Source organism: Gopherus flavomarginatus, chromosome 8 (genome assembly GCF_025201925.1).
Source record: "Gopherus flavomarginatus isolate rGopFla2 chromosome 8, rGopFla2.mat.asm, whole genome shotgun sequence".
Taxonomy (NCBI): domain Eukaryota; kingdom Metazoa; phylum Chordata; order Testudines; family Testudinidae; genus Gopherus; species Gopherus flavomarginatus.
Window position 1 is genome coordinate 3,713,718 of NC_066624.1, and position 14,900 is coordinate 3,728,617.

A 14,900-nucleotide genomic window follows, 5' to 3' on the forward strand; every position below is an offset into this window, starting at 1 on the left:
CTCCACCCCTCCCCAATGGTATGGTCTGAGAGCACTGGACTGTTTCTAGTCTAGCTCCATCCCAGAGTGAAGTTCGAATGTCCATCCTTAACCTACCTGCTACATCCAGCTACTGCAGATGGGAGGGTGAGTGAGGAGATTCCTCTTACGGTTTGCACAACAACTTCTGATTCTTACTATGAACCGGGCACAATTCCACTGGGTATATGGGTCACCACATTCTGAACCTGAACAACTGAGTTCCAGCACTGACAGCAGCTCCTCCTTAGCATTTCCTTCTTGGGTGGGGTTCAGTCATGGGTTTGGGGGTCTGCACAGCACACAGGCCATTTCCTCAGCAGCATATTTAAGAGGCAGATCTCCACTGGTGCAAACCAGCACAGCTCTGCTGACTTACAGAGTCATGCAAATTTACGGCAGCTGAGGGGCTGGGCCTAAGTGCATCTCTATTAGAACAATATTATTTTTTCAAAAAATCAGTGATACGTAAGATTAAACATTCTCAGAGGCGTGACTCAAATCCAGCCTACAACGTGCTGGATGCCCGATAGTCAAACCACAAAAATCATCCCATGGCCATTCCCTTTCACTGCATGGCCAAATTCAGGCCACAAAGATACTTGTGCGTAAAGCAGATCCTTTTGTTAGTCACATGAATTACCGCGTTGCACAGAAATTAAAGGGATACAACCATCTGAGCCATCAAGACGACTGGATAGGTCAATCACACCACTCATCCACCCACGTTCTCACGGACGCACAGTAACTCGCTGTCTCTTTCAGGTTAGGGAAAGTTGAGAAGTTTGTGTAGAGAAACCTACCAACGCTTGCAGTGGGTGTCATGCACAGTACTGACCCTGCACACCATGCAGTGAAGCGTGGAAAGATGAACAAAAGGGATATTTCATTAGTGACGCGTTAGTGTTAGAAATAACTTTAACTCAAAGCAGGTGTTCTCTTTGCAGCATTCAGTATTAAAGCACATGCAAAAACAGATTCTCATACTGATACACAGATATTTTAAACTCAGTTTTAAGATCACAGCAAACCAAAATCATTCTTGGATTCTTGGGCAGACAATGTATTTCCCCTCCCCCTCTCGGAATTAGGTGATGAGCTGCACCATGAGAGTTGGGGACAGTCTGGATTATTTACTATCAAGCATGTCAATTTCTTTGGGGGGAGGGGAGAATGGATATTTTAGCACAATTAACACATCACTTTGCAAATATACAAATTGATCATATTAGAGGCAATAGCGTTTCACCTGCAAGAACTGCACCTTCTGAAGTCTTTGTCTGTTGTAAGATGGGCAAGCCAGAAGGACAGGCTAAGAGGTTACTCTGCAAGCAGGTGGTGTTGGTTTAAAGTCTCTATTAAGCTGAAAGAGGCAGTTTGTCTGGTCTTGACACAGCTCTAACAGCGGTGCTATGTCAGACTTATGCGGTGGCTTCCCTCATGCAGCCCCCTAAACGATCAACTGTGCACCTGATCACTGTGTAACTGACACAGGAAAAACTAATCAAAGCAAACATTTCGCCCGGCCTCATGCTGGCACAGTCTGCCTGGCTGTCATCCTCCAACCCAGAGACTGGTTGTGTCTGAATGGAGCTGACTTCATAAAAGCAGAGGCCAAATTGCTGGGTTGCAGTGATGATGTATGTTCATGTGATGTGGTGAGAGGCTGCAGCCCTATGGAAAAACAACATATAGTGCAACAGTGTGGGGTGGGAATATTTTGATGGCTAAGGTGGACTCTTCAGTTTTCTGGAGCATCAAAGAAATCTGCATTTAATGGATTTGCTTTAAAAAAACCAAACACACTTGTTGTCTGGTTGATGATTTGGTCTGGTCAGACCAATGCTAAAGTCCCCAGATACTAGCAGGTGCCAGGAAATAGCCCTACTGTGCATCCGGTGCATGTGTGACTCCATTGTCATTAATGGGAGTTGAGCCTGCATGGGTGAAAGGCATGATATGGCCATAAGAGTTTGCAGCAAAAGCTGTTGTTATTGTCCTAACGCCACTAATACGCCTCGCTATGTAGATTGTGGTCACCGTGTCTCAGGAAGCTGAGACATGGAGCCGGGCTGAGTGATGTGGTCTGTTAAGAAATTCTCAGTGCTGTCTGATAAGAGGCACTTCAGGGACCAGACAAACCATATACCCTAGCGGAAGGGATATATCCTTTGGCTTCTAAAGGAGCTGCTGTGAGGTCAGCCCGACACTGCAAATGGTACTTTGCAGAGTACGATTAGTGCTGCTTTCCACTTGATCTCTGTCTGTCAACATGAACAGCTACTGAACTGGAAGAACAAGTCTTATCCATTCCTGAAATCTGATTATTTTTATTTAACGTGTGAATATTCCATCTTCTCTTTGCCAAAAGTTGTCAGCCTCCTTCCTTTATTAGCCAAAATCGAGAACATGCATGAAAAAGGGTTTAGGTTTCGGGAATCCAGGTTTGATCGTCTAGCTTGACAGCAGAAACTTCCTGTGGAAGGCAGACCTGATCTCCTATTGCTCTCCCAAACCGGGCTGTCTGGCTCTGAGGAGTTTTACCACCAACTTCATCTGGGACGGGCACAGGCCCACCATGGATTAATTTCAAAGGTGCTGTCAGAGGGGTGCTTTTGTGTATTTCTGTAAATATCATTGGGCAGGTGAATGAGGCATTCGGTGTTAAAAAAAAAAACTAGCTGCAAATTCTACGATGCTTTGGCAAGGAAAATAATATTAAAATCAAGAATGTTCCCAAATCAGCCGTGAATAATAACTTAACTGGCTAGTTGGAAGTCTTATACTCCCCTACCCCAGTCAATATCTTTATTTATATACGAATAACTGAACTGCGTCTTTCTGTTTTATCTGGAGACTTGAAAGGCAGAATAAAAGCTTGAGAGTTAAACTGCTTTTAAAAAGCTTAGGCCAAAAAATTGGCAAGAGGGAAACATATGCCTTCAAGAAAGGATGTATGTAATTTACATGTATTAAAATAAGCCATTTCCTCTTTAAACATTGGGGCAGCTAGAAGTTTAGAGTCACTGAGCTGTAATCACAAACATTGGGTGGATTAGATAAACACCTGCAGTTTTAAAAGGGACGTGATATTTTTCTAGAGAGGGATACAAAATACGTTAAAGTGACCTGATAGTGCTACCCAAGAGTCCAGGAAGCAGTTTGGGATTCACCAACTGAACAATAAAGAAGAGCAACAAGAAGTATGAATAAGAGAAACATGTGGCCATTCTTCCTCCTTTGATTACAAAAAGAACGACCAAGAAGGTACCTTTAAAAGTATGAAGCTCTGAATTGTAGGAGGTGAAAGAAAAAGTCAAACAACTTTAACATTCCGTGGCTTTTGTAAAAGAAACACCACACACTTCTGTTTTGTATACATTCTGTAATCCACTCGTTAAGTCAAGCTTTAGGAGAACATTTCTTGTATCAGAAAAAACAATGGAAAAAGTGACAAGAGAACTTACCTGTAGGGATAAATGTAGGCTGTTGCAACTGCATGTTAGCTAGAGCCTGTTGGTAGTGGAAAACGCTTGGGTTAAAGACTGTGGTGGCACCATTGTTTTTTTCAAGTGCTGGCCTCTTTGGTAAAGGTTGAAGTGCACCAGGCGGCAGGGCCTGTGGATGAGGGATTTGTTAAAGACAAGTAGCAAAAAAAGGGAAAACAAAATTAGACAAAGCATGCAATAAATATTACGGGAGCCTGGCCTGCAAATCTCCTGCAACTGTATCAACATAGCAAGACAACAAACAGAAGAGCAGCTAGTCACGGTAAAGTAGTAGGTAAAGTCACAGGTTTACTAGGTAAGCAGTTAGTAAAGACAAGAAGAAAGGGTCCAAAAATAAGAGCACTAGGAATGCTAAGGAAGCTTTTCAACTGGATTGATTTATGCACACAGAAAAAAGAAGGAAGTCATTTGGGCAGGACACAACAAAAAGCAGTTGCAGGCAACAAGTATTTTAAAAATATCAGCTAAGAGAAACATAGCAGACAGCAATTTAAAATGAGAAGATTGGCATAAGCAACAATGCAACAGAAAAAATGAGATGCTTGCCTCTGCTAATGTTTGTTTAAGTATCTGCCTATGTGTGTGAGCATATTTACATGTAGATTATATTTGTATTAGGGTGGCAAAGTGGTAGTAGCTGCCAGTTATATGCCTGGGTTTCTACTCGTTACTAGAGATGATGAACAATACTTAATATTGGGCCTGATTCTCCTTTCACTTACAACAGCTGTACACCTCTAGTAGTGACCTTGACTTCAGCAGAGTTACTCCTTATTTACAGTAGTGTAAGTGACAAAGGAATCAGCCCTTCACGTTTTTATGTTCTTTAGAATATAAATATTTCTTGCTGTCAGTTTATATGGAACATGTCAAGTGACAAGGCTGGGGTTTGCCTTCCTAAGCAGCAAATCATCTCCTTTTGTTCGATCACATTACAGCACCTCCACTCAGTCAAACCTGTTTCATGATCAGACTTGGGAGAAAGCTTTAACCTAGCTCAGGAGCTTTTCTTGGTAAGCTACTCATCCTTCATAAAGTGTGTCTCAACAACACAGCTGTAAGCCAAGTTCTTAGGAAACAAGGAACATTGCTAACGATTTACAGCTTTTCATTGTAGCAAGGGAGAGAATTTCATTTCCTCCCCATGTTGTGATAGGAAAGGCAGCCTTTCCTGTTACCCCTACAATCCTTCTGCATGTAAGTTCCCCTTGACTTCATTGAGAACTCAGGCAAGTGGAAGCCATATAGGATCAGGTAGTTTCTGCCTGGCTGATGGAACGCAGCAAAGCAATGGCTGGCAAATAGGATTCTCTGTTTCGATCACTCCTATTTCCTCAAATGAATGCAAGTCAAGGTTCCGAAGCACAAAGAGCTTTAGCTACCAAAGGGTTAAGGCGACACCAGAAGAGAGAGAAGGAAAGCAGCTGATAAATGGCACGAACAACGGAAATATACAGTAGACTCTATCCACTAAAACTTCCAACGGTTTGTCGCTGTACAGAAACAGGTTTCACGTAAGTTTTAAACAGCTACAGGAGACTGCGCATCTGAGAAATGTCAAACCAGTTACCTCCAGGTAATACGTGACTTCCTTATGCCCGTGTTTCCAGGGGTATTTTTGTTATGGTTTTTGTTTTAGTGCAATCAATTTACCAGAAGCAATTCTACTTGCAAAAACTGCTCTCAGATAAGCACACCACTCCCACTGAAGCCTGCGTGCATCCGAGGGCAGAATTTGGACAAGTATCTCTCTAGACTTAGCTGGTCAGTTTTAGAGACAGCAAGTGTTCTGGAAGCTGGTGCCCTAACAAGATTTCCCAGGTAGCTATTGTGTGTGTTATTCAATGTTCTGACAGGGAATTCTATTGGCCATTTAAACAAAAATATGAAGTCTTAAAGGGTCCTTGTCCTAAAAATTACACCTCTGTTGTAAAACATTCACCCAATAGAGGGTTTAAACAAATGTGTTAATCTCTCAACCTCTAGATTAACTGCTCAACCACTGACCAGAACCAACTCCCATGGAAATCTGTGGGAGCCTTCCCAGCGATGTCAATGGGCTTTGGAGCAGGTCCTAGATCTGGCCCCTGTCTTCTTCAGTGTGTCCTTTTAAGGATTATAATTACTAGCAAAAAATAGCAGTGACCGGTGAGTTTCCCGTTTCCTTCAGTGGTAAACATTTCCACTCCTCCCCCAGAAGTGGTTTCTTTTCCTAGGCTGTCATGGCCACTCCCTGCCGAGCTTTGGGGAAGAAGTGGGTAAAACAGTATCTCAAAGGGGGTGGATGGAAATCACAAGTTTTTGGAAAATCTCAACAGGACTGAATAGATTAAAAAAATCACTAGAAAAATTAACATCCTGTCATAAGCCCACGTACAGCAAAAAATAACCTCAGCCTGAAACAACTGGCAATGCTTAAATAAAGCCCTCACTGTTGGTGTTTCTAATGATAAGGCTGCTGGACACATGACAAGAGTGGCTTGAATGGTGTCTCCATATATAGGCTTGGAAGGACTGGATTTTTAATCGGTAATTGTTGGTAAGTCGTGAGTTCACCATAAACACACACACACATACACGAATGAAAAAATATTTCCACTGAGAACAATTGAAATTTGCATTTGAGCAAAAGTAGGAAAAATGCTGCTTAAGAACATATGAGGGTTTGATTTAAGGCTATTTACTTGTAATTGTGACGTGATGTTAGCAATTTGTGTTCTAGCAGTTTTAAAACTATAACTTTTTTGAATCTCAGTGTCCACTGTCATTAAATAATTATTGTCTGATCTTCCTATTGTCTGAAACTGCCCTCCATAATTTCCTGAAACTGAAAATTTAAATAAAAATTTTTAAAAAGCTTAAAACCTATAATTGTGTGTAACTGTCCAAATTTAAATTGATAAACGTTGAAAAAAAATGCTTAAAAATAACATCAGTATTATCCTTCGAAATGATAAAACACAAAGTGACAGAATTCTGCCAAGCCTATTTATACTGTACTCCCAGGGTTCTCTGACACAATCAATGCCTTTCAGAACTGAGGGGTGAAAGACATCCTACTATGCCCCGTGTTTCACAATGCCACAGATGCTGGTGTTTGAAAACAGGCTGATTAAAAACAGTGTGATAATTAAATGGCTCCAGAAAAGCATCTGGGTTTCCTGAAGAAAAGTCTAGATCATGAATCATTTCCAAAAGCCTACATGGAGAAATGCCTCGCTTTGGCACGGACTGTCAGGTCTGAAAGAACGTTGTAACATTTCAGCTCAGGATGGGCAGTCTCCTCATGGCGCAACACAAAGTAACCAATGAACAGGTATTCATGCAGTCTAAGATGGTCACATGCAAAGCAAGAAGGTGAAAGGTCCAAGTACCAGGTCAAAGGTTGCCTCGAGGGGTCGCTTCAGTGATCTGACAGCTGGCTGAGTCTTAATTAGCAGGCAGCGAGCACATGATGGCAATGGGCCAAAGGGGGGTTTCAAGCACAACAACAAAAACCAGCAAGCAAAGGTGCGTCAAAAGGAGAGCAACGTTGTGGATAGGTGAAGAGAAAAAAAAATGAATGCATTATACAATATATTACAAAGACTGGTCATGCACAACATGGGGAGTTCGCTACAGTTAATCGGACTATTAATCAGCTTTTTCCTCTTGGCAATCTTTAAGGAAAAAGCAATCCCCTCACACATCACAGAAAGCATTTGACCTAAACTAATTTCACTGCAGTTCACGATATATCAGCCTATAGTTACTTGAGAATTAGCTGGTGGAGCTGTTTTTTTTTTAAACCATGTTTTTCATGCGTTACTCAATGATATGGCTCGGCACGCCAGACTCAGAGCTTGGATCTGCAGCGACACAGCACACGTGAGGCAGTGGGGACTGCTCGTGGCAATGAAGGCGTGTCTGCTCAGGAAGGGTGCTCCGGCACATGCTCAAGTGCTTTTCTGAATTGGGGCCCAATGGCCTGATCCAAATCCCACTGACTTCAGGGAGTTGGATCAGGCCCCAAGTGAGTAAAGTTACGTGTGCAATAAGAGCCTGCAGGATGGGCCCTTCAGATGATCTTCCTGAGCTTTTAGGAGATGAATGGATCCACAATCTACTTGACAGGGGCTTGTTCAGATGCTTTGCATCAGATGCGATTCTTGAGGAAAGCTCAGAAGCCATTCTTTTCTTTTTTAAATTACTATCCTCACCAGACACATGAAATGCATCAAACCTCCAAAAGTGAATGAATAATGGAAACCGTTTTGGTAGTGAGTGTGTTGAAAAAAGCAATCAATAAATATTTTAAAGGTACTAATTAATGGCATACAAATAGGGTTAATTACTTTTATGACAGGAGCCAGCAGCATGAATAAAACATGCATTGGCTTTAATTTAGTATAAGTGTCCTAGGTAACTAGTAAAAAGTAAAGCTTCATTTTGTAAAAAAAGCACGAGTTTACATTTCCCTGTCAAAAGATCTGAGTGAAGTAGAGCTGTTCTTTCAACAACAAAAATAATAATGAAGAATTGCTACTCCCTTCCCTTTTTACAAATAAACTGTGTGGGGCAGATAAATACTGTAATAGAAATTGGTTCCTCATATACATCTTTCCATGGATTCTACTAGAGGACAGCTGTTTTATTTATATAATCCAGGGCACAAACGTAATATTTCTTAGTGCCTGAAGGATAATTGCTTCCAGTTTTTGCATTATGTTTCATCATGAATGAAAAGTACCCTCTCTTGCTATCTGCAGGGAAAGTTGCTCCACAAAAGGCAATTAGTCTTAATTCACTAGCATTTCTATATCAGCGAAAGAAGTAAGAATCCTTTTTCAATATTAATTATCCATACAAGAATGTACAATAGCAATAACTCCTCCTTCAGACACACTACCTCACTTCTGCAACTGGGCTTTGCTACCTTTTGAAATGTACTTATGGTACCGTACCCTCAGATGTGTAAATGGATGCAGCGCCACTGAAGGGAACAGAGCTGCATCCATTTACCCCAGGCCCATGAGTACTAAAGCTCCCTTGGCTTGTTTTTAGACCTTTATTTATCACTATGCTGCTTTGGGATGCAAAGACTCCAATTAAAATGCACTCAGGGCTTGATTCTGCCTGGTACTGAGCACCTCCTTCTAGCTACAGAGCATCTTCAATCTCCCTTTGACTTGAGGGAATCATCGCCTCACAGGACCGAACCTTAGTAACAGCACAATGCTGCTTCATTTTCTAGAATAAGCAGATGAACTTCTGGCTCCACTGAAGTCAACAGTTTTGCCATTGACTTGAATGGGGCATGTATATTACCCATTCAGTTTGTAATCAAATTTGCCTTGCACGCTATTCAGACTAAAATGGTAGCCAAGGCACGCACAGAGAAAAGTTTGTGTTCATTGTTAGTGACGTTGCATTAACATTTGATGCATTTCACTCCATAATGTCACGTCGGAAGACCATGTGCTTTGCCATCACATCCCCAAACAATGAGATACGATGCATCATGCTACACTGATTACAATGAAGGGATGGAGAGATGGACACACTCTCAGCTCATCACTTAGACAGTTCCAAATACTTGGCATCTCTTTTCTACCTCCTGCATATATAAAATCATTTCATACTGGCTCTATGGTTTGATACGGCAGGTCGTGCCCTTACCATTGCAGTTGCAGCTGTCTGGTTCACCTGGTGTTGAGCTGCCTTGATTTTGGCTTGCAGGTGTGCAGGGGGATGAAAGTACTTGCATTTCTCCCTAGAGCATCGGCCTTTGATGTAATCCATGCAAACTGTAACAGTGTTTTCATTTGTGTCTATCATCGCAATATCTATGGGGTGAGCGTAACGGCAATCATTCTCACCACGAGTGCAATTTCCACGCTGAAACTCTCGGCAAACCTGAAAAGAAAGCCACACAGTTGAGCACGGCACTGAGTTAGCCTTCTCTCAGCATGTTCAACCAGGAGTGGAGTCGAGTGGGTTGCATTGCACTCAGCAGAGCTGTGGTTCTGATTCTGCACCCTTCAACCCTTGACAGTGCTATTCCCCCCCCCCAGTCCAGGTGCAGAATCATGATCTGGGCGATTTACAATATTAACAATGGTAACAGGAAGCGTGGAACTGGACACGTGCAGAATTTATACTTCCCAGAGCAAATCTTGGCTCCACTGAAGTCAATGGGAGTTTTGGCATTAACGTCCAGGGGCTAGAATTTTACCCCTACCTTTAAGCTACATTATATTTTAATATTGCTGCCATTTCTGCCTTACTGAGATCTGAGTTTAAAAATATTCAGCAGAAAACCACTCTCTCAAGGAATACATTTAATGTACAAAGAGTAAGCTACTAACATTTGCAACAAGTCCTGCCTAAGAATGAGCTGATTATTTTTCCCAGAAAACTCTGACCCACCAGTTACATGACAATGCATCTGATATCAATGAGTTAAAACCCTGTAATGTGCTCTGAAGCCACGGACAGAATTGCCATCTTAGTGAAGGACAAGCCACTCCTTAGACTTTATATGAATAACAAAATGTCAAAGGCAAAGAGCCACATTTCTGTAAAATGGATCTTCAAGGTTTCCTTGATCTGGGGCATTTAGAAAAATCGCTAACTGATATAATCGGGTCAAAATTCAGATGTCCTGATGCTAGTGGTGTCATTTACATGCTTAGGGACGGGTCAGAAGGACCGGAGCAGGAAAAGCAGTCCCACAGAGGATGTAAAGGTGGAAGACAAAGAAGGGTGGCAGCTGAAGGATCTGAGTCACATTTTTTACACTGACATCCTGAGAGATAAGTTACACCAATGTTTGTGGCTGCCTTGGAATTTGGGCCATCAGCCCTTAGTTCCTAAAATGTACTTTCTATCTAAACTCAACCCTTCTTTAGGTTTTCAATACACATACAGTATTAACACTTCCTGGGGTGCCGCCTACATAAACACTGACTACACTGACGGGAGCTGTCTTACTGGAAAAGGCACCTTTATGCTCAAAATGTTTATTCAATATTATACTTAAACTCCACGACCACCAACCTCCTCCCCACCCAACCTGGCCTCCCTAGAAGTGTGACACTGTAAGTCTGAAGGGAACCAAAACTAACACTGTGACCTCAGCAAGTGCCATTCGCATAGGGCCTGATCCAACTTCCCTGGAACTCAGCAAGAGTCTTTGCATCGACTTCAACAAGAACTGGATTGAGCCCACCTTGAAAAGAGGGAAGAGGCTGTCACCTTCTGTCCAGGTTCTTATTCGAAGCACGTCTAACGTAACTCATTGCTAAAGAAAGTTCTGCCTTAGGTGAGGTCACCCATACACTTGCCAGGCTTAGATGTGAAACACTCACAGAAAGTGATTTTATCGAATTGTGACCTAACAGAGAAAGGTAGGGCCTGCCCCCAAAGCGCATTGAAATCAAGGGAGAGATCAAGCTTACAACCCTCCAGTGACTTCAGCTTGGGCCCACAATGAACAACCTGTTGCAGGGTGTGACAGCACCAACAACTTAAAAACTTCTTAACTCAGAGCAAGGCTCTCAAAATAGCTTGCCTTGCAAAAAAAGCAGGTCAGATTCTGCCTAGACTGACACCTGGGCATTGAAGGCCACAATGCTGTTCTGGATTTACACTGCTGCAATGGGGAGCAGAATTTTGGCCAATGTGCCCCTTAAATCCCCTTCCACAATACTGTGTTTTACAATCCACATACCTCCAGTTTATCTGTACGCATCAGCTTCTGAGCAACAGAGCCTCCCGGTACTGTAACAGTAGGATTCCCGGAAACCAAGACAGGCGTATTTGGTAAAAGTTCTGCAGGAACCAAGCCCATCCCAGGAGAAACATGACTTAGGTAGGGACTAAAAGCCATGGTGGGACTAGTTGCAAGTGATGGAGTCACAGGAAACGTAGTCTGCATGTAAGAAAAAGAAAAGAAATGTGTTACCACAATGCTCGGTCATGGATTATGGCAGTCAAAGTCTAGTTTGTAAAACTGGAAATCCTTGTAGACAGCGTGGTTAGCAACAACAAAATGCTTTGCTTTTCAGTTTATTAATTTACTGTCACTTACTTGTGATCCATTTGTTTCTATTGACTCACATGTACGTGACACATTCTAAACAAAAGACTTCTTCATTTGTAAGAACAAAGAGTATCGATGATCTTTATAGTTTAAACGACACCATTAAGAATGCAGGCCAGCAATCAGAGCAGGCACAAATTAATCAGTCATCTCACTTCCAACTGGTTTCTCCCAAAAGAATTTCTCCTTTACCTGACCCCACTATGGGCCCATTCCTATAATATGCTAAGCATCCTGCAAGTTGGGATCCACATCATTACCAACATCTATGCCCCTCACACTGAACCTATTATTGGCACACATATCTGGCACTGTACTGGACCTGGCTGAATGAGAAGACCATTACATGAGGCTCACTAACCCTACAGCTAAGTCACCTTGTGCCACGATCTCGTCAGATCTCCCAAAGTCGGCAAGATCAGGTAGGTTCAGTATTTGGAAGAGAAATGACTAAAGAACATCCAGCTGACTTGGTAGGTGGTACTCTTCTCTCTGAGCCAGAACTAAACCAGTGCCCCAGTATGACATTAGGAGGTACTGGGATACTAGAGGTGTCATGTTCTGGATAAGACATAAAACAAAGCTCTTGAGCCTGGACTACACGTGGTCATTAAAGATCCCATGGCAGTTTGGTAAGAGCAGCTGAGTTGTTATCCAAGTGTCCTGGCCAGTTTCCATCTTGGCAACTCCCCCAGCAACGTCAGTTGGATAAGAGAATTTTCACTCTCTCTTTTGGCCCAGATCTAGCAAAGCACTTAAGCAGGTGCTTTACTTTAAGCATGTGAATAGTCCCACTGAACTCAATGGGACTTTTGATGTGTTTAATATTAAGCAAGGGGCTAGGAACTGGACTAGATGATCTCTTGAGCTCCCATCCAGCCCTCCACTTTTATAATTCTATATGTTTATGGGCTTTGTCAGATCAGGTCCCTAAACGATTGCTGTGCATTGGGGAACCACTGCTGTTTCAGGCCAGAAGTGACACTCTCAGGAATGGATGAGATGATATGTGTGTGTGTGTGTGTAGTCATTTTATATGCCTTTGTAATGTGCTCCGGGAAGGAAGATGCTACTGTGCTGAACACAAGACTGTCCACCATTGCTGTCTTAGCAGTCAAAGCTTCTACTGGAGAATGTCGAAGTCACAGAAGTGATGGAATTTAAGGCCAGAAGGGAACACTTGATCACCTAGTCTGAGCTCCTGTATACCACAGGCCACGGTGCCATTCAGCACCCCCACACTAAACCCAATAACCGATACTAGATCCAGTTATGGTAGCCTTCAGATTTCCCTCAACTGCAAATGAATCTCTCCACTACAGCTGCAGTTCAGTGCCTATGTAGCTGAAGCAGCAACACATGAATTAGTGCTGCCTCAAAACAATGGTCAGGCCAGATCTCACTCCTGATCTGTGAAAAATGTCAACTGATACAGAAAGAAGCTGCATGCACAGTAGGCCTGACGCAAAGCCTGTAGAAGGCAATGAGAATCTATAGATTTCTATGGGCTTTGGATCAGGCCCAGACTGAGGTGAGCATGGGGGCTCACCATCATCATCATTATCCTTCTCCATGACATCAGTTGCCTTCAATGTACAATTTTGGTTATGACAAAACCCTATTTACACACTAGCAAATCTCCAATTCTACTGCAGGCAGCTAGACTCACTGCTGAGCAATGAAAACAAGCCTACTGCAAGAAAATCACAAGTGCCTGCACACAGACACACGCTCATGCGCACGGACAGGTACAGGCACAGGCACAGACACACGCTCATGCACAGACATGCGCACACAAATACATAGACACATGCTCGTGCACACAGACATGCGCGCGCATGCACACACAGGCACACGGGTTTATGTTTACTTTTTTACACCCAAAATTCTTTCGATTGTGCCGATTTTGGAAAACCTACATGGGTATATTTTGTTTCTTGCCAGTTCCCTCACACTAGCACTTTCACATACTAGCAAACACTTGACTGTTGTGAATTGGAATTTATTATCTACTCTCCTTTGACCGAGGTAATGTCAGCCCAAGGACATCCTACGTTCTTGATTTAACAGCAATCTAGAATGACTCCACTTTTGCAGAGTTGTGGTGACAGCCAGCAGCATCTTACTTGTCTCTAGGACCATGGTAGGGTTAGGTGTGCACGGCCATTTCCCAAATACATCCCGCTGTGTGTGTCAGAATGAGTCGAGACAGGATGCTAAATCAGTGAAGCAGACATTGTCAATCTGGCAGAGCTAAAAAATCCTCTCTCTCCAAGAGATGCTTCCAGTTTTCCTCCTTTGGGTCCATACCACATTGGGGCCTGATCAAAGACCATCAAAGTGGATGGGAGATTTTAAATATTACACCCTTGCGATTTCAGCACTCAGCCCTTTAATAAATCACTTTCTTTCCTATTTCAATTCTCTGTGGCTCCCAGCCACATTATATCTTCTGTTGTTAGAAAAATTCTTTGAGGGTCCTGAAATATGTGACTCCCAAAACCACGTTGCAGGTCACTGGAAGGCAGCAGCACACAGACTGGCTTTATTTTTAAGAAGCATTAGTAATTACAGTGGTGCCTGTTAAATGTCTGTTGGCATTTCCATTGTTAATCCTTTTTAAGAGATGCTTATAACCTGGTCAGGTCTAACAGCATTGGGTTGGAACCTGACGCAGCCCTAGTTTTATGGGCACACTCATGCACTGTGTCCCAAAAAATTTCCTGCCCGTGTGCGCTTAGGTGTGTGCACAATCAGTGCTGACCTACTTTACACCAGCTGCTCACGACCCCTGGGAGTCGAGTGGCCATGCTGGCCAGGAGGGAGCGTGCCGGAGAAGCTCTTATGTCACCCAGGCAGGGTATACCCTTGAGAAGAGACTTTAAGCCAAGATTACAGCTGACTCTGCACCTCAGCTGAGCCAAGGGTGTGCCCCACAGAGGCCATGGTTCAGAGATGAAGGAAGGATGTTCCTCTTGCCTGCTACTGCTGCTTCTGGATGGAGCAGGGCAGGGAAAGCCAGCAGGCCTGGAGCCCTGGGCAGGTGCTTGTGGTGCGGGAGGGGAGGCAGTGAGGACTGGAACACATGGCAGTAGCTGGAAGGAATATATCTGAGTGGGGTGAAATATTCCCAATGAAACACCAAACCACCCGCTCCACAAAGGCCTTTGGCTTTCTTTAGGAACTGGAAGATGGGCCCAGTTCCCTGAAAAACTCATGACTTCCTGCAGATCCTTCACTCACACCAGGCCCCTTCTCTAGTGGAAAGCAGCTAATTTCCAAAAGAAATA

General features: G+C 43.1%; 1 protein-coding gene across 4 annotated transcripts in view; it reads right to left on the reverse strand.

Annotated features, from left to right (window-relative positions):
- MBNL3 (muscleblind like splicing regulator 3) overlaps nucleotides 1-14,900 on the reverse strand; it is a 115,126-nt gene that overhangs the window by 8,027 nt on the left and 92,199 nt on the right. For 3 of the 4 annotated variants that reach the window (XM_050965285.1, XM_050965283.1, XM_050965284.1), the window contains exons 4-7: nucleotides 11,239-11,439; nucleotides 9,186-9,422; nucleotides 3,486-3,636; nucleotides 822-857 (exon numbers count right to left, since the gene is read on the reverse strand). In XM_050965285.1, the coding sequence (XP_050821242.1) occupies nucleotides 822-857; nucleotides 3,486-3,636; nucleotides 9,186-9,422; nucleotides 11,239-11,439 (625 nt within the window). The remainder of the gene's footprint in view (nucleotides 1-821; nucleotides 858-3,485; nucleotides 3,637-9,185; nucleotides 9,423-11,238; nucleotides 11,440-14,900) is intronic. The other variant, XM_050965286.1, reaches the window with a different exon arrangement.